The 21,173-nt window shown below is 35.4% G+C and overlaps 2 protein-coding genes across 2 annotated transcripts; both read left to right on the plus strand.

Moving 5' to 3' along the window:
* The first annotated feature begins 343 nt into the window (after positions 1-343).
* On the plus strand, positions 344-1,048 carry LOC126687816 (uncharacterized). The gene has a single exon (XM_050382373.1). It carries the CDS (start codon positions 344-346, stop codon positions 1,046-1,048), a length of 705 nt encoding a protein of 234 aa, XP_050238330.1.
* Positions 1,049-1,228: 180 nt separating this feature from the next.
* Positions 1,229-4,489, plus strand: LOC126687817 (uncharacterized). The gene has a single exon (XM_050382374.1). The coding sequence runs from the start codon at positions 1,229-1,231 to the stop codon at positions 4,487-4,489; it is 3,261 nt and encodes a 1,086-aa protein (XP_050238331.1).
* Positions 4,490-21,173: the final 16,684 nt, after the last annotated feature.

Consider the following 21,173-nt stretch of genomic DNA (forward strand, 5'->3'; position numbering starts at 1 on the left):
CTATCATGAGGCAGTAATGAAGAGCATCAATGACTTCCAGGACCACCTGATAGGACTGGCAAGAGATCAGGAAAAATTCGCAGGAAAGCAAAACCAGGGAGTTGACGCAGAGACCAGACGTAGAGAGGATCCCCCAGTCACTAAGGCAAAAGAAAGAGGAAACGCACCGAGAAGAGGATAATCTAATCCCGTACTACAAAAGGAAAAGGAAGGGCTAGACAAGGGACCAGGGGCAATCCCGCTCCTTAGAGACAAGACAGCCTAGGAGAAGGTCGCGGAAGCAGCGGTGCGGAACAGCGGTCGAATTCATGTAATTGAGGACGACAAATCAAAAGGAACCAAGATGCCAGGGAAGCACAACAAGGACGCAGAAAGCCATTCATCCAACAAGAGGAGGGGAGCGGACGAAAGGAACAACATTGACGAGAAAATTAAGAACGCCATGAAGAAATATCAAAAGGAAGGCAAGGGAACAGAGGAGGAGCGAGAGGACGAAGACTCCCCACTCAACTCAGAGGTACAGTCGGTAAGGTTCCCTTCGAGGTTTAAATTACCAACTTTTGAGCCTTTTGATGGAACAGGGGATCCGAAAAGCCACATCTCGAAGTTCAAGATGATCATGATGCTACAAGATGTGACTGACCCCATGCTCTGTAGAGTGTTCCCTGCGACGTTAAAAGCATCGGCGCAAAAATGGTACTCATGTCTCAAGGCAGGGTTAATAAGTTCTTTCTCCGACTTAGCATCAGCATTCAAAGCAAGGTTCAGAACAAATATCCCCATGCAGAAGAGTTCCAGCGACTTGAGGAAGTGCAAGCAAGGAGAGCAGGAGACCCTCAAAAATTTTGTAGAAAGATTCAACAAGGAAGCAGTGCAAATCGAAAACCTGAACCATGACACAGTCATCGAAGCAATGAAAATGGGAACAAAGTTTGAAGAACTCCGTGACAAGATCCTGATGAAAAAGCCGACCACCTTTCAAGACTTAATGCTGATCGCTCATAAATATGTGGAACTAGACGAAGCCCGAAGAACCCTCACGAAATAACATGAGCACACCAAGCAGGATAGTTCCAGATATCGAGGGAAGAAGGAGGAAGAACGGCCACGGACTCAGCGATATGGCGCAGGGCATAGACCCTACGATTTCACCCCGTTGAATAAAGCCCCAGTATACATACTCAGCTGGATGAAACAGAACCGAGTGATGTTCAACACGACCCGGAAGATGGATCCGGACATCCAGAGAGACAAGAGCAAATACTGTCGCTTCCATGAGGGCTATGGCCACGACACGGACAGATGTTGGGACCTCAAGAGAGAAATAGAGCAGCTAATCCAGTCTGGACTCTTGAAGAAGTTTGTCAACAACAGACCCGGAGACGAAAGAAAAGGGGAGTCAACAGAAAAGGAGGAACAAAACAAGAAGCAGAAAGAGGTCGCAGGCGTAGTAAACGTGATAGAAGGAGGAGAGCCCTACAGCAATAATCAGAAAAAGAAAAGGAACAGAAGAGGGTCAGCCACGGTGTTCGCAATTGAAAGAGAAGTAATCCCAGAGATATCGTTCGGACCAAACGATGGACATCATGTGAAGGGACCACACAATGACGCGTTGGTGATAGAAGCCATAATCAGAAATCACCTAGTAAAACGGATACTGGTAGATGAAGGCAGTTCTGTGAACTTATTAACCTTGGAGGCATTCAAAGAGATGAAAGGCTCAACAACAGACCTGCGGAAGTCCTCAGTCCCACTAGTAGGCCTGGGAGGGGCACCAATACGTCCGGAAGGAACAGTAAGTTTATATGTAGAGTTGGGAAATAGAAGTGAAGGGCCAGTCAAAAATATGCATGCTCATTTTAATGTAGTAGACCTTCCACTGGCCTACAACAACATACTGGGCAGACCATTCTTATACCAGTCGGGAGCAGTGACTAGCATCAGGCTGCTGACCTTGAAAATGCCAACGTCATCAGGGATAGTAGTGGTCAGAGGAGACCAGGAGATGGCCAAGGAATGCTGCTTGGTAACAACAAAGGAAGATGAGAGTTTGACTATTGAGGCGTTCCCAGGAGACGCAGTAGAAGAGGAGGAGTCACAAGGAGCAGAACCAGTAGGCGTCATGAAAGAACTTCACCTAACTGAGACCAAGATGGTCAAAGTAGGCACGGATGTACCAGAAAAGGTAGCACAGGAAATAACAGAGATACTGAAAAAGAACGTGGAGTCTTTTACCACTGAACCAACGGAGATCGTGGGAATCGATCCCAAAGTAGCATCGCACAAGCTGAACGTGATCCCAGGGAGCGTACCCAAAGTCCAAAAGAAGAGGAGATTCACTGAGGAGAGGCAGAAGATAATCGCAGACGAAGTAAACATATTGGAGGAAGCAGATTTTATCCGCGAAGTTTTCTACCCTGAATGGGTGGAAAATGTGGTCATAGTAAAGAAGGCAAACGGGAAGTATAGGATGTGCGTCGATTTCACAGACTTGAACAAGGCCTGCCCAAAGGACAGCTACCCGCTCCCCAACATAGACCAGTTAGTGGACTCAACAGCCTGCTATCTCCTATATAGCTTCGTAGACGCAGCGCAAGGGTATCATCAAATACCGATGGAGGAGAAGGATCAAGAGAAAACTTCATTCGTCACAGACCGAGGGACGTACTGTTACAAAGTTATGCCGTTTGGATTAAAGAACGCAGGAGCCACCTATCAACGTCTGGTCAACTTTATGTTCCAAGACCAGCTGGGGAGGAATGTAGAGGCCTACGTGAATGACATAATTGTGAAAAGCCTAACAGCAGAAGAACACGCCCAGGACTTAGAAGAAACCTTCAAAGTCCTGAACAAGTTCGGAATGAAACTCAACCCGGCAAAATGTGCTTTCGGTGTTAAAGCAGGGAAATTCCTAGGCTATCTGATCAGCCAACGAGGAATAGAAGCAAACCCAGAAAAGATCCAAGCAGTGATGAATATGAAGGCCCTCCAAAGTGTGAGGGACGTACAGAAGCTGAATGGCAGAGTCACGGCACTGGGACGTTTCATTTCTTCCTCAGCCAAAAAATGCCTGCCGTTTTTCAAACAACTCCGGAACATGAAGAAATTCAAATGGGATGAGGATTGCCAAGTCGCATTCGAAGAATTGAAGTCATTCTTGACTAACCCGCCCCTACTGAGTAGACCCGTAGCCGGGGAGAACCTGTACCTGTACTTATCGGTAGGGAGAGAGACTATCGCCTCAGTACTAGTACGGGAGGAAGAGGAGGAGCAACGGCCGATATACTACATAAGCAGAACGCTAAAAGGGGCAGAGCTCAATTACCCAACCATAGACAAACTTGCACTTGCCGTCTTCATAACCACCAAAAAGCTCAAACCGTATTTCCAAGGACACACAGTCATAGTGCGCACAAACCAGCCTTTGAGGAAAACACTGTACCGACCTGAGACTTCAGGACGATTGGTCAGTTGGTCAGTACAACTGGGAGAGCACGACATCAGGTACGAACCAAGGACCACCTTGAAAGCCCAGGCACTCGCGGATTTCGTGGCAGAGATGACAGAGAAACCGTGTGTCTCAGCAACCGAGGAGTTGACATGGAACCTATTCGTAGACGGAGCCTCCAGTGACCAAGGAGCCGGAGCAGGCGTAGTCCTATTAGGACCTCACAAAATCGCAATTGAGTATGCAGTACACCTAAGCTTCAAGTCTACCAACAATGTGGCAGGTACAAATATGTTTTATTCATTTCTCAGGCAAATATTTCTGCCATATGCTAACAATGTAGCAGAATATGAGGCCCTCTTAACAGGACTGGAAATCGCAATTGAAGTAAAGGCGGAAAAGTTAAAAATCCACAGTGATTCCCAACTAGTCACTAGCCAGGTGCTAGGACAATTCCAGACCAAGGACCAGAACATGGCGAAATACATGGCAAGAGCAAAGGAACAACTCAAGAAGATCGAAAAGAACGGAGGACAATGGGAAATCATACTCATCCCCAGAGAAGAGAACACCAGAGCAGATGCAATAGCCAAGGTAGCCGCAGTGAAAAGCCAGCTATACGTATCACTCCGAATGAAGGAGGAGCGGTTAACACCAACAGTAGAGGAGCAGCAGGTGTTACCAGTCGCAGTCCTTGATCCATGGATGCAACCCATAGTGGCATATTTAGCGGACGGAGTCCTACCTGAAGGACGTACCGAAGCGGCTAAGCTAGTTCGAATTTCCTCCGTTTACTCACTAATAGAGGGAGCACTGTACCGGACCTCGGTCATACACCCATGGTCTAAATGCATATCACTGGAAGAAGGAAGCTACGTTCTTCGGGAAATCCATGAAGGAGAATGTGGAGCTCACGAGGGCGCAGTCACTCTATACAGGAAAGCAATGTTACAGGGATTTTATTGGCCCATGATGAAAAAAGACGCTGAAGAAATGGTCAAGAAGTGCGATAAATGCCAGAAATTTGGGTCGCTCATCTGAACCCCAGCCGCTCACCAGTCAACTATTGGAAGCCCTTGGCCTTTCATGATCTGGGGAGTAGACATACTGGGACCTTTTGTCCCAGCGAGAGGACATGTAAAGTTTATAGTCGTCGCAGTCGACCATTTCACCAAGTGGATAGAGGTACAACCCATGAGCACCATTACAAGTAAAAAAATCCAGAAGTGGTTATCAAACGAAGTCATGAGCAGGTATTTGGTATTTTTCATTTTTTCCTTTAGTCAAAAGAAAAACAAAACCACGCATTAACATGTCACAGGTTTGGCACTCCACATGCCCTAGTCACAGACAACGGGAAGCAATTTGACTGCGCCAGCTTCAGAGATTTCTGCACTGAGCTAGGAATTCTCTTAAAATTCTCCTCAGTAGCACACCCGCAAACCAACGGACTAACAGAAGTCACCAACCGCACCATCCTTTCGGGAATAAAGAAGAGGCTAGGAGACTTAAAAGGGAGATGGATTGATGAGCTTTATCATGTGGTCTGGGCCTACCGAACCACCCCCAGAAAAGCAACAGGGGAAACCCCATTTCGCCTCACGTATGGCACCGAAGCTGTTCTCCCAGTAGAACTTGGAATGCCAACCTTACGAGTTCAGGTCTTAGACGAAGACCGCAACGAGGAGTCCCTGAGGCTATGCCTGGACCTCCTCGAAGAAAGAAGACAGCAGGTAGCAATCCGAGCTGAGGCATATCGTAGACAGATGACCAAGTACCACAACGCCCGAGTCAGAGAAAGAAAATTCGAAGAAGGAGACTTAGTCCTGAAGAAGGCCGAAATTGGAAGAGGAGCCGCCAGAGTTGGAAAATTAGAGGCCAACTGGGACGGTTCATATCGCGTAGTAGAAGAAGTCGGCAAGGGCGCATACAAAATAGCTCACCTAGATGGGACTCCATTACCCCGGACTTGGAATGTTGAAAATCTGAAGCTATACCTTCAGTAAAAGATGTAACCACCATTCATGAATAAAGTTACTTCTTTTCTTCTTACTTCATTTAAATTTATTCATTTATGTCAACCATATGAGTAGAACCAGTAGTATGACGAAGACGCAGGACGCAGCTACACATGTTCATATAAAAAAAAAAAGAGGAACGCAATCAAAGTATATGACACAACAAGACGACTCTGCAACCAGTCGCCAACACTTGAAATATGCAAATACAAATTGTTCGGTTAACCAAAAGAAGGGAGTATACTATAAAGACTCCCCAACTACGTACAAAAGCTACCTAACAAGTAGCAAGAAAAGAAACAAAACGGCCAAACACACGGCCTATACATCTTCCTCTGGCAGGGTCGCTCCCTCCTTTGGACCAACCGCATCTCCTACGGGAAGCAAAATGTCAATTGGGTCCACGTCACCCAGCCCTTGGTCTGAGGCACTAGCTTCAGCATCGGGGGTCAACTCAGTAGATGGCGCAGCCACCTCAGTCCCAGCAAGAACTTCAGAAGAAGGCGTCACTTCCTTCTTCTCAGCACCTTTGACATTCTCCTCGGATCCGATCGCATCAATAGCCCCATCATTAACTACATCCGACGGAAGAATAGGAGAGACACTCCGCCCCGCTTTCTTCGCAGCCACCTTGGCCGCAACACGCTGACCCAGCGCGCGAAGATCAATGGACAGAAACTTACTTATATCATACTCCGGGTAATCTGCACGAACAATTTTAATGACGGTAGAGCAGAAATCAGTCAAACACCCACTTACATACACATTAGCATCCCGTTTGCTACTTCTCTGCTCCTGCAACAACTTGTCATAGGACAGCCTCAATTCCATCAGAGCATTCTCACGATCAGAGACCTTTTTCTCCATAATTTTCAGGCGATCAGCAGCCGTCTGACTCAGCTTGGATAACCTGACCTTCTCCGCAGCCGCAGTAGCCCGAAGGGAAGCCATTTCCTTTTCATGCTTGTGACTCAAGGAGACCATCTCATCTCGGTGACGACGCATCAAAGCATTCCCTTGCAAAAGCTGACAGAACACAGTACAAATAAACAACTAAACAAAAACAGAGGAAAAGAAGAAAGAAAAGACAATGAGGAGGGAATTATTTCAAACCTGAAGTAAAGCGATGTCAACCCGGTCGCAGGCATCACTTTCCGAGAGATCGGTCCAGGACTCCATATCCTGAGGGAATTGAACAAACTGCGAGAAAAGAGACGCAATACCAGGAGAGGTCACAGTCACATTGTCCACGTTTCGCTCCAACCACTCTCTGGGACTGGGGCAAGCATCCAGGTTCGTTTTCAGTCGCTTGGCGGAGCCCTGTTTGGCTTTGTCACGACCATCACGGTTCTTTTTCGCAGAAGGGGCAGCCAAGGTGGCATCCATGGATTTCTCCAACTTCACCACAGGCTTAGGAGGAAGAGAAGTAGACGCTGGAACAACACCAGTAATCACAGGGACATCTTCATCAAAGGACAATTTCAACGAATCAAGATAGTTATCACCCATATCTGCAGTTGCCAAAAACAAACGAATCAAAAGATGAATAAACATCAAGTAAAAGAAAACGAGACAAATTGAAGCATACCATGAGAGGCAGTCAAATCTACATAAGATCCAGTAGGAGAATTATGGCAAGATTGAGATAGAGTACCCTCACTCTCTAGAGGACCCTCAGTCACAGCACGAAGGGGCAACTCAAGATGAGGAAACTCTCGTAGAAGGTACTTATCTACTAAATCACAACAATCGTACATACAACTTTTGGCATCATCAACAAGGGAATCTACTACCTCCAACTCAGTAGCAGAAAGGGGAGAGAAAGCCAACGAGGCTGCATCATCAATCCACTCAGTAGGAAAATCAACAAAAGCTTCATCATGACTGACAACAAAAAATGACCGCTGCCAACGTTTAGTGATCTTAGGGAGACCTTCAACTACCCTCTTACCCCTATGAGCAACTAAACCAACGTAAAACTCATTGTTGCGACGAGACACGAAGAACAGTTGGCTAAGGAGACCTAGAGAAGGGACTAAGCCCCGTTCGTGAGACAACTCAACGAAGCAACAAAGAGTTCTAATGGCATTAGGGTGGATTTGAACCAGAGGAACTTGATAATCTATAATAAAGGCTTTGATCAGAGGATCCAAAGGAAAACGCAAGCCACAACGCAACTGCTCCTTATAAACGATAACCTTGCCATCACCGACGAAGGTGTTAGCAGCAACTCGAGAACCGCAGACAGAAAGAGAATAGCTAAGAGGAATACCATACTCTTCACGGAATTCAGCCAAAGTCTCTTTATCAACATTGGAGGTAAACGTATCAAGAGAATTCCTATACTCTACAGCCGTACCAGATGAGGGAAGAGAGACAGAAGACCTAGTCCGAGGCATTGAATCAATTACACTACCAATAAAGCAAATGAAAGAAATTTACCTGATAAAAGGAGGAAGAAAACACCCAAAGATTGGAGGAAATGAAGCCGAAGCAAGAGCAGATCAGAGGAGGAAGAAGGAGCAGTTAAAAGAGAAAACGGAAATTTGAAAAGAGCATTTAAAGAAACAACTAGAGAACCATTAAGCGGTTACCTGCGTGAAACGTGGCGACAGGCGGAAGTTCAGGGGATTTAAAATGATTACAATTTTGAAATTTTAAAAATTAAACCAGCTCCATAAGCGCCCAAGTAAAAACGACGGGTTGGGCCTAGGAAGCTCTTTATAAAGTAAGTAAGCCGAAAACCAAGCCCAACAAAATAACGGCCCCAGCGAGCAGTCACATAAACAAGCATAAATACTTGACAAAACTGTTTTTCGGGAGGGACTAATGATGGATAAAGGACCTGAACAAGGGACAAGACTCACTACAACGGCCCTGAATATGGACCCAGAGACCGATCTATTCAGGTCCCTGACCCAGTACGCAGCTATAACAGCTGAAGATATCAAGATAACACTGAAATCCCTTAAGATCAGGGATAGAGGCGAATCTCAAAGAGATAACTGAGACTAATAGAGAAACAATCCTATTATGATACAAAGACTATGCAATATATATATAGACTAAGCCTAAGCCAGGTAACTCTCATATTCACTTCTCATCATTACTCTCACTGAGACCTCATCAGAGACTGACTTAGGCATCGGAGGGTGTTCGAGCCAACACCGGCTTGAATCCTTCTAACCTGTTGATCTTAGCAGGTGGGAGCTCAGCGACAATAGTGACAAAGACGATCATCAAAACCATCAATGATCAAGTTACTAAGGGCTGTAATTATTTTCATAAAATTGTTTTGAACACGTAAAAGGATGTTAGCTTTATCTTACGTTGTGGGTAAACAATTGGTTAATTTGGATGTAAGGTATGCAAGGTGTTATACTGTGGTGTAATGTTTTGGCTAGGCTATTATACTTTCAAGTTGAACCTTGAAAGGTATTAGAATCATTTTGATTTCATTTAAGGTGATGTATGTAAGTTGTATATACTTTGGGTGTTATTTGCCAAGTGTTAGACAGCTATATTGGCTTAATTGCTTCTTATGTTTTTCGTATTGTTAAGCTAAGGATTGAATTCTTATTTCAGATGAATTTGGTTTTATTTAAGATTTGGTTTTAAACTTTGGTTATACTTTGGCTTATGGTTGGGTCGAGTTAGACTTGTGTCGCCTGACATGTTGTGTTGAGTTGTACTGCAGTTAAGGCTAACACACTATTTTAGGAAACTCTTTGGTTTAGAAAGGAATATTTAAGTATTTATGAACTTCATATTTATTTGAAGAATAAGAACTCACCTAATTTTAACTTGCCTTATTTGTTGCATGGTTGGATGGATGTTATTTTGGCTTGTACTTTGATTGTGATTTGAAATGCTAGTCTTATGTGGTGTCTAGTAATCTGAGAGTTAAGGATTAATCAGATTTTAACTTATACCTTGTTTTAGACCCGTCGACTGCTCGTGCTTGGGAGTCTACGTAGGATTAGCTGTTTGCCAAGATTTTCACTTGGATACGCAAGCAGTGAGTTTATAGTGTTATTTACCGCTTTATTAAGTACTGCAAATTATTTTAGTAATACAACTATTTACGAACTGCTTTTAATGATTATGGATCTAGATTGGAACGAACTACTCGATAGGCGAGTATCGAGACTATGTGCACCGGTAAGTACTTTTGGGATTGGCCGACTATATGTCTGGCTTACTTTTGGATCGATGAAGATTTGTTCCCATCTACTTTAAGTTATACTTTAGGATTTCATTTCAATATTGTATTCCATAATCAAGTATATAAGTATATCAGTATAAAAGGTTTTGGTTTTAAGGGTTTTAATCTTAATAAATGTAAATAGCATTATGAACTCATCTCAGTATATCTGACCCCATTGTTTTCCCAAATTTCCAGGTTTATGGTTTGAAAGCTTGGTCGACTCTGATTCTTTACTTTCCTCGGAGTTTTTTATGTCATTTAAACTAGTCAATTGGTTTACTTTTTAGACTGCAGTAGAACTAGTTTATTGTTTCGTTGTTATACTTTGGATTGTCGTATTGGTACAGCTGTTTTTAACTTTGACATGTTTTATATGGATTATTATATTTTTGAGGCATGTTTCATAATTTCGGATTGTTATCAAGTAATTATATTAGAATTGTTATATAAACTGCTAGACTTAAGTTGGAGTCTCGGTTGCCCCAAGCAGTGGTTTTCTTGCAGGTTTATTTGATTGTATATTATTCGCGAGGCTTGCTACGAGTTTTGGTATAACCATACCCATACCCTAGCGTCGGTTGCGATCCTCGAGTTTGTGTCGTTACATGTACCTACTCAGTTCTGAGAATACTCACACTTTCTTTCACCATGTTTCTTTTAGATGTTTCGTTATTGTTTATTGTTTAAGTGCTGAGGTTTACTCCTCTCAGACTTGTGACTTTTGGTTTATCTGACCACCCATATGGATTCAACAGATATGTCCATTACTGACATCTGCCATGTCTGTAAGACTGATCTCCAATCCGCTAAATTAAACACGTGCGTATGACTTTGTTCGCATATAGTTACTTGAAGTCAAACAAATCGAGTCGTGTTCAATTAGTTACTTGAAGTCAAACAAATCGAGTCAAATATATATGATGCATATGCCCTAATCAAAATAATTTTGTGTATATATATATATAATATGTACAAAATTCAGGTATGCTTCTTCTATATAGTGATTTTCGCAACATGCACCTTTAATGCATCTGAGCACAATTATACGTTTAAACTGTAAAACAGAACTTTAACAAGTTTCTTAAAAAACTTCTCTTCTGCATTTCAAGGATTTCCTAACTCTCACATTAGGCTTTATTGTCCTTTATTTGTCCTTTATGTTACTATTCATCGTCAGTCTGTCTATTAACAATTATTATTCATTCGTATATCTGTTCTTATTTAAGGTTATTCTCTATCTGTACTTTATGTTTTCTATTTTTATTATTTCATACTAAAACATATAAATGTACTTACTTAAACCTAAGACACATATCTAAATGATACCTGAGGATGATTGTCGAGGTGGTTTTGCCTTTCGAATCATCAGACCTTTTCCTCGTCCGCATCAGCATACAAGTTTTCCTTTTCTTTTTCCCCCTCGTTGTGCAAAGTAAGGGTTGTCCACTCAACTTCAGACCTCATAACTCTAGGAAATGTATAGATAGGCTCGCCGGGTTTGATGTAGTAGAATGGCTGTGGTGGTGTATGGTTACTCACCAATCACTGCTCAATCTGCCTGGCACGTCCAGCCAAATACATTACTGTATCGGATTGCTCTGCCAGTAGTTCCTCGAACTCTGGACCCAAGTCTCTCACAAATCTCTCACCAACCTCAACCTCATCTCTCATCAATTCCGGAACCTCTTTACTTATTCTAGTGAACTCTACGGCATAGGCTTCTACTGGTAGATCCTCTCTCATGAATATACTCAGATAATGCCTTAATCTATCTAAACTTTGATCCTCCTGCTCCTCATTAGCATACACATTTTTCTATCTTTGACTTAGGGAATGACTCATCCTCTTCTGAATCTCCTCAGATGGCTCACTTCTCCTAAAAACTGCTCTAGCTTGAACCTTGTATAGGCTGATGTGGCTGTAGAATCAAATTTTGATTCATCACTATCGTCAATAACATCTATGTCATCCATTGATCTCTCCAGATTCTCTAATCTGATAGCATCATCATTCGTATCCATGTCATCAACTAAAGAAAAATCTTCAACCTCTGATAGTACAAACAAGGCAGGCATAACAGGCTGATTAGCAAACGATGGGTAACAAGCACAACATGTGGCTAAGCTCAACTAGGCCCGGACATGTTGAAACACATGTGGCCAAAACATTAGTACCCAATATAGCAGTTATGTAAATAACAATTTCATATAACATACAACACCTTACGAACGCATATAAATAAAACACACAACAATCACACACATAGTTCAGAGAAAATCTAGCTAGTTTATTGAACAACGATTCTTCTGGAATCTTCGTCTCGTTCTATTTTCGAACATAATCAACTTTTATGAATACTGGTCAATTTATCTAACCATTTTGTTAGTAGCCTGTCTCGAACATAGGAACATCTCATATGTTCCCTCATTAGTATCGCGTTTTAAACACAAGAACATCTCACATGTTCCTGATCAAACATCAATACATACTGCACTAATGTATTGTTTCTACCTATAGCTGAATGTACTCAATAACTGACAACTGATCAAGACATGACTCGAATCCTATATTGCTGCAATAGTTCCCTAGGAATTCTTACAACTCCTAACACAACTTACTTAACACATATCAGCAACAATACTTCGGACATTCAAAGTTCTAAAGGCAAAGCTCGTGATATAAGTACTCCAGTGTTGCCGATCCCCAATTGTAGGTCCGAACTCCCGCCAGGTCCTCTAAAAGTGTAAGAATCCGCAACGAAGTCTTTCCACTAGCGAGGTCAGTGATTCATGTTATAGCGACCAGGAGATATGCCCGTTCATACTAACACACAAGCTCGTTAGTGGCCTGCTCTGGTAACTGACGAAACTAGATGAAACTCTATAGTATCAAAGAACTCGAGACTTGATCCCCTTTTAATAGGATAAGTGCCCGCTAGAATCCCCTATACCCTCTCCGCCAGTGCAGCCTAATTCGCTACAATACCACATGTAACAACATGACCGTCTATTGGTAGTTCGGTCTAAACGGTCTACATTTTCAATAATACTAAAAAAAATTAAAAAACTAATTTTAATACACAAATTTTTAACTTATATTTTTCAAATTCTAAATTTTTTAAAAAATTAAAAACATTATTAATTCACTATATTCTTTAATTGGGAGCTAATTTAAAAATATCCAAATTTAAATATATTCTCTAATTTAAATTTCTCTAAAATTTTAGACATTAATCTAGTCGTACTAAATTTTTTAAAAAATCAATAATTCACTATATTGATTTTTTTATTTAACAATTTTTTTACAAAGTAGTAATTAAAATAAATTTACATTTTAAATAAATACTAAAATTTTAAAAATATCAATCTTAATACAAAATTTTTTAATTTATATTTTTCAAATTTATTCGTACTAAATTTATCAAAAGATTAAAAACATAAACTTTTAAAAATATTACTTTTAATATATATTTTATTAATAATGCTAAAATTCGAATTTTTCACAAATTGAAATGTTTTTCTAAAATTTCACGAAATTAACAAATATTCACTATATACTCTAGTTTACATTTATCTAAAATATACACATTCATCTAATTTAATTTACATATTAATCTAATTTAAATTTTTTATAATACATATTTTAAAAAATCTCACTAAATATACCTACATTTAAATATTCTTACTACTTTTCAAACCTTATATACATACCAACTATTAAAAATAATATAGTAAACTTTTAAAACTTGCCTGATGTAGTCCTATTTTAAATTTCTTCCCGTCCGATAATTTTGCCGAAAAAATATACACTGCCACGAAAACCAACTCCGCAAAATCTTCTCAACAAAACCTAATAAAATACCTATCTAGTTATTTTTTTTTAAATAATGATTGCCATACTGCTGAAACCGATTAAGGAAACACTAATGAATTTTTTATTTTTATTTTCGGCAAATAAAGACTGGCATACTGAATTCGAAGGAAACACAATTTTTTTGAGTAGTATATGCTGAAAGAAAAGGAGGAAAGAAACCCCCTTCTATAGAGGTTGTGGCTCGCAAAAGCCTTCTGCAAGCCACAACTACTCAGTTTTTGTTACCCGCGGAAGTCTTCCGCGAGTCACAGTGCGTGGCTTTCACCTGGTCCCAGGTCGAGCCACTTACGTACATGAAACCGTAGAAGTGTTTTGCGAGCTACTCGGCACAAATTGAGAAAAATTTATAATTAGGGCCATTAACCCAAACAACGACAGAAAAGTGTAAGAGTAATTATCAAAGCAATTAAAACACTTATAATCATAAAAAATGGTTTTTTTCCTAAAATGATCCGATCTCTACGAGTTGAACTGCGCAATAACAATTGTACTATGCTGTCATAGATATAATTTGTTTTCACTGCATCGTTTGTGTATTTATTCATTAACACTAAAATAAAAATATATCATTAAACAATTTTAATTCTTAATGATATTATTTCGTAGTACTTACATAACATCATTATTTTCCGGAGGTCAAAAAGAAAAGAGCACTGTAAATGGGTCAAAGAAGCAGAAATCACATGTTGCTTATGGAAGGAGGAGCACTGTAAATGGGTCTAGAATGGGAATCTCACCGATCAAATGAAAATGACTCAGTTCACAACACCTTCCTGCTATGAGGTCGGGGTTCGAACCCCCGTACCTCCTCAGGCCGTGGTTTTCCTGATTTAATTTAAAAAATGCATATTAATTCCTCGCATAGTATAAATCTCTATCTCCTGATAAAAAAAAACGATAAGAATAAAGGGTCAACGCGGACTCTAAATTTGTTACATGAGATCATCTAATCCAATTTATATTTTTTTAAACAACGATTCCAAAACTCTTCAATTTTGGATCAGATAATTCCATAATTATATTTTTAAAACGTGTAAAATACAAATCGAAAGCGAGGGATGCAAAAAATTAATTAGATTTTTTTCTAATTGTTGTGATATAATTATTCGAAATCTATTTTTTAAAATAAAAATATAAATTATCGGATTATTTGACTCAAAAATAAAGAGTTTTGAATTTAGTTTTTTAAAAAAGTATAAATTGAGTTAGATGACTCCGTATCATAAATTTAAAGGGCACGTTGACCCTTTTTTCAAAACGATAATCCATATTATTAATTTGACTGTAGTAAACGACTTTTTTTACTTCAACTACAACACCACTTTTTTTACCTAATCCTAGAAAATCACTAAATGACAATTACTGCCTTTCACACTAGAAATCCTCATTTAAATGTGCAAAATTCTTTATTGAGATAGAGTTCAGATTATAAATGTAACGCTCACGATCCAATTGATTTTCTTGTCTAAATTATAGGTCAATTGCAAATTAAATTATAAATTGTAGCGTAATTTATAATTATAATATAAATTTTAAAATATGGCTATATCACTTGCCAACTTTTAGTTTTTGATAAATTAAAATACTAACCAATTATATAACAAAATAAAAAGGTTGTGACTGTATATTATAATATCTACATTAGTGTTTCTTTTAATTCGGTGTTCTGATTTGTCAAAAAAATAAAAATTAATGATTGATATTGTCAAATTTTAAAATTTATGTTGTAATTGTAAATTATGTTAAAGTTCGTGATTTAATTTGTAATTAACCTTCAATTATTAATTCAAACTAATTAATTTAAATTACTTTTATAATTTAATCATAATTTTTAGGGGAAATATATTTTATCTCCATAATTTTGATTATCTATAACAAATATAAAAGTGTATTCGCGGGGGGAACACTTCCATTCACGGACAAAAATACCCTTTACATATTTGTAACAAATATAAAAGTGTATTCGCGGGGGAACACTTCCATTCACGGACAAAAATACCCTTTACATATTTGTAACAAATAAAAAAATGACATTCCTAATCCATAAAGGAAACATATTAAAAATAATTATCGCAGTAGCTACCATTATGTATTAAATTCCTAATCCTAAAAGGAATTGTGCAATAACTATCATTATGTGTTAAATTTCTAATTCTAATAGAAATTGCGCAGATATATCACTATATATAAAAGAATATGACGAGTTTCATTAATATTAAATAATCATATGACAATATTTGTGTTAAAACTTTGATATTTTTAATATTTATTAGTTATTTACAATGAAAAATAATATAAATTTGTTTCAATCATATTATCATTTTTTAATTAAAACTTTGATATTTTTTATATTTATTATTTATTTACAATGAAAAATAATATAAATTTGTTTCAATCATATTATCATTTTTTAATAACGACAATATCAAAAATTAAATCGATCGCTTAATTCTAACTTTTTAACATTTCCAATAAAAGAAATTAAAATTTTATAAAATAATTAAATAAAACAAATAAAAAAATACAAGTCTAATAAAATTTAAATAATAATATATTATTAAAGAAATATACAATTATAATATTAAATAACGGGTCATATAGATATCGTTAATGTGTTTATCTCCATAATTTTGATTATATTATCAAATATACAATCTAAACATTTTGATCCGCTAGTTTTATACATAAAGACAAATACATTCAACCATCAATTTAAACCTATATTTTTAAAATTTATTTTTATAAGTTTTTTATTTGATAAATGATTAGTTTACACAATTAATCTATTATTCAATTTATGAAAGGTTATATTGATTTTAAAATTGTCACGATCAAAATTATTGAGCCGAGACCTGCGTTAGGAAATGGGAACCGTAGCTTCAAAACCCGTAACAAGCCTAATACCATAAAACTTTCGCAATAATAATAAACACACGAAAGCAAACATATAATATATTTACAAATATTTACACTAGTTGTTCTAACAAACACATGGGCTCTAGTTTCCGAACTACGTACGAACTGGTCTCATAGTACTATATACATACTAGCGTATTATAAACATATCACCGGCATCTGGTGCACTGAACAAAACACACAAACGTAGCGTACAAAAAGATAATCACAGGGGCAACAAACAAAACAATAAACCAAATGCACTGCTGTCAAGGCTACTACTCTGTCGACTCTGGACTACTACTGCACCTCTACGAAAGTCAGGAACTATACATGCTACTGATGACTTCCGGATCCAAAAAGATAGACTCTAGCCAAGTCCAGACGTTAAGCACCTGAAATATTTAAAAACAACGGGTCAGACTATGCTGAGTGAGTTTACAAATTACTAACAGTATTATAAAAATAACATCACAGTTAAAACAATCATATATATACTATATATATATATAAAGCAGGATATTTTTTTCCATGGTTTGATATGTTGACATTTGGCATATTCTTATTCGTCCTAAAAGTATATTACTTTAATTGCTTTAGTCATTATTCTCACAATTTAATAATTATGCATTGATTGATTTATTAATCTTTATCATAAATTGATAGTTTGATTTAGAAATAAAAATATTAATAATAATAGGCTAATCATTTATGTGGTAACTTTCATACATATATTTTTTTAATTTATTTCTTTTGCTTCTAATTCTAACATTAATGCTCTCATTATTGATATGTTTTACTATGTAAATTGTAAAAGCAATATATGCATATTGGATTCAATTAAATATTTTTCCATAAATAGTTTGTTTACATTCTAGAGTATTTATATAATTTTCAAATAATATTAACTTATATGTGTGCATACCATTATAATTGCCTTAATAATTATATTGTTGTTTACTTATTTATCTATATTCATATTATTTTTTATTTTTACATTATTTTTACATTATTCCATCTATATTTATTAATAACAAAAATTTACATTAAACCATTACATAAAAAGATATAGTAACCCAACTATTACGTTAACTTTATTGACTTGATTATGGTACAAAAAATACTATAATAAAACGTCATTAATAAAATCATTAGGTAACAAAAAAGTTTGAAAAATATATTTCTATAATAGGTTGATAGTAAGTAAGGTAACAACCAATTTATTCAATTACATATAAAAAAATTAATAATATTTTAGTGACCTGGGACTTTAAACCAAGAGAATTCAAAAGTTAATAAATTGAATAGCTCACAAAAAATAAGAGTTATGCTTTTGATAAAAAAAACGTAGGAGTAATTATCATATTTAATGCATTCATTGATATTAAAAAATCTTTTAATATACACTCATATCACCATTTTCTATATATATTCATACTTTTTTTCTTCAATTAAGATCTACAAAATCTCAGGCAAGTTTTCTCTCTTTTCTTTTTAAGTGTAAGTTTTCTCTTACTCACTATAATTATTTTTAGTTTTATATTTCTTGAGTTCTAATTTTTTTTATTCTATTATTCAATTATTATGTTCTAACTAACAATTTTATGCAGACATTAAAAAGACTTGTTCAATATAATGAATAAAATCACAAGGTTTTATCATCGTCTTTCGTCTTTTAAAATTTTAATATTTTAATCTTTTGTTATCAATTAGTATTTTCTTTGATTCACATTAGGCATTATTATAATTCTCATATATATTTATTTATCTATTGATATTTTTATACCGTTTCTTTTAGATTAGTATAGCAAGATCGATTTTTTTGGACACTTGACACTCTCACAATCATCTCATATATGTTAATTTTTTTATTTATAAACGAGTATGATTAGATTAAATTGATTAGTTAATCTAATTTGGCAATATTCTCTCTCTTAAATTTCTTTAAATTTATTTTTAATTTACATGGTAATATTGGATAATTTAATACATCGATTGATTTTCTAATCATATTTGATAACATTTGTTTCTTAAAAATCACTAAACAGTTTCTTTTTAATTAGTATGAAAAAATTGATGAATTTTAAGTACTAATTGTTTTCTAATCAAATTTTATGATGTTTTTTTTTTCTTTAAATTGCTATACTATTTTGATAATAGTTATCTTTAGAAAATGCTAAAATATTTATTGTTAATTGATGTGGTAAAAATTGACAAATTTAATACATTAATTAATTTTTTTTAATCTAATTGGATAACATTTGTTTTCTTCTAAATTGCTTCTTCCTGTTTGTATGATGGGATGGTATTAGTTGATTTGCTAATATAATTTAGTAAAATTATTTGTATCTTATTTGATGTTGCTTCGCTTATTAACACTAAATTTTTTGGTTATGGATTAAAATAAATAATATATTAATTATGCTATGTATTAAATTTTTTTTTTTTTTGTGTGTGAAAAATAAAAGGTGACTAAGATTCAGAAATAGAGAAACAAAAAAATCATATATAGAATAAGAAAGTACAATTACCATCATTAACTATCATAATTATTTAGTAATTGTATTTAAAATGATATGTTGAATAAAGTAAATTAATATCGTAATCAATGTCACTTCCTAAACCAATTTTGTATTGTATGTACTTTATAATTGTTACATTGTTTCTTTTTGTTTGGTATTCAACAATAAACCCAAAATAAAAATAAAAATTATTCTAATTAAGAAAAAAATATTATTCGATATAATTTATTATATGCTTAAAAATTAATAAATTATTGATAATAAATGTGGTTTGACATAATTATTGATAATTTATGACCTTATATTAAATATTTCACACATGGTAACAAATTTACCATTAATTAACAATTAATTTGATTACTATACTTATTTAGATTTTTTGGTTGATTAATTTTATTTTTATAAGATTCAAAATACAAAGGAATAAGAAAATTAATTTTAGCTTATGACAACCATTACGTAGTTCATTATTTTTCATTAGGTTTACTAATAATTACTATTGGAAATATAAAAGGAGTTTTTAATATGTCACTAATGTTAAAATTCTTTTGAATTGCCCATAAACCACTATTGTAGTAATTAATAATGTTGACCCTTTCTTATCAGTTATCACTATCACTTACTATTTCTGATAAAAATATTTTTAGAACTTGAATTTGAATATTATATTTCGGACAACAAAAAATAAGGTAAAAAAAACCATCAAAAGCAAACAGAAAAATATCTAAAAGCAAAAAAAAAAAAATTATATTCTTTTGTTAAAATTCAAAGACTGTAATGTGTATTCATAAGGATAACTTATAAACATTAGATTTCTTAAGATTTGATAAAGATAGATATTGAAATTCTTATCAATCTTTTTAAAATATTAGTAATCATTCAATAAAAAATATTATAAATCTATATAAAATTTGACAATTATGCATAACATTTATTATTATCTAATAAAAAAATTAAAAATTGAGAACCATTGGTAAAGAAAATAATTTAAAAAATAGTACATGTCTATATTTAATGTAATATGAAAAAAATATATAGTATATTATATATAATTAAAAATAATTTAATAAAATCATGGGTTTCTTAGAATTTTAATATACAATTTTAATATTAAATTTTTTTATCTGTTTATACTGTAGAAAATTACATAGATATGTTTGTGTCCCTAGATATATAAAATATGTAGTATTTAAAAATTTATATAGATTATATAGAATTTTTATAATTATTAATTAGATTTTTTAAATTAAAATCAATAAAAAAATTAATATTAATAAAAGAATTAAACTAAAACCGTGCAACGCGCGGGGCTAATGCTAGTATAGATATATAATACAATATAAGCCAAGTATTTGATCCGAAACCAATCACAAAATCCATAGCGATCTGCTCCCACTTCCACTTTGGAATAGGTAGCGGTCGCAGATAACCAAACGGTCTCTGATGTTCCAACTTTAAAATATTTATTCATCAACTATATATTTTGTGAAAGTAGTGGTAGTATTCTTCATAAGTTGGAGGTCAGGTGGGTTTTCCTAAATGCTTTTGTTGATGTCTATGTGCTTTGGTAGTAAAATTTTTTGAGAGGTCCTTAATCAAAATTATGGCATATTCTTTGATTTCTGATTGTTTGAGAGATTTATAAAGGCCTAATTATTTAAAAAAAACCCACCTTTTAACATTTTTTCGTTTATAATCTGACTTAAGAAAAAGTTCATTTGTACCCTTTTTTTGATTTTTTGTTTTCGTCTCTACTCCAAAGTACTAAATTGATCTATTTTCATGTACAAAAAAGACTGAAATAATCCTTCACATTTATCTACTATTCTAATTATACATTAATATTATTTATTGTACAAAAGTACCTTCTTCTCTGAAAAAATCAGTTGATGTTAATTAATATATAATTATTTTAAATCAATTAATACTAATTAATATATAAAAGAATTAATTGATATTGATTAATATATAAAGGCCTAATCTTTCACGAGCTGCTCCTCCTTCCACGGAAGGAGGAGCAGCTCAGCTCCTCCTTCCACGGGAGGAAGGAGCGGATGCAGCTCGCTTCTTCCTCCCATGGAGGAAGGAGCCGATCCGCTCCTTCCTCCATGAGAGGAAAGAGCCGCTCCTTCCTCCCATGGAGGAAGGGGCAGATCTACGAAGGAGGGCTCCTATCAAAATAAAAAAAAAATTAAATTTAGTAGATTTGA

The sequence above is a fragment of the Mercurialis annua genome, linkage group LG6, assembly GCF_937616625.2.
Source record: "Mercurialis annua linkage group LG6, ddMerAnnu1.2, whole genome shotgun sequence".
Taxonomy (NCBI): Eukaryota; Viridiplantae; Streptophyta; class Magnoliopsida; order Malpighiales; family Euphorbiaceae; genus Mercurialis; species Mercurialis annua.

What these genes read in the sequence shown, in the direction of transcription:
- LOC126687816 (XM_050382373.1), top strand. Translation starts at nt 344, where the DNA reads ATGCCAGGGAAGCACAACAAGGACGCAGAAAGCCATTCATCCAACAAG.
- LOC126687817 (XM_050382374.1), top strand. Translation starts at nt 1,229, where the DNA reads ATGGATCCGGACATCCAGAGAGACAAGAGCAAATACTGTCGCTTCCAT.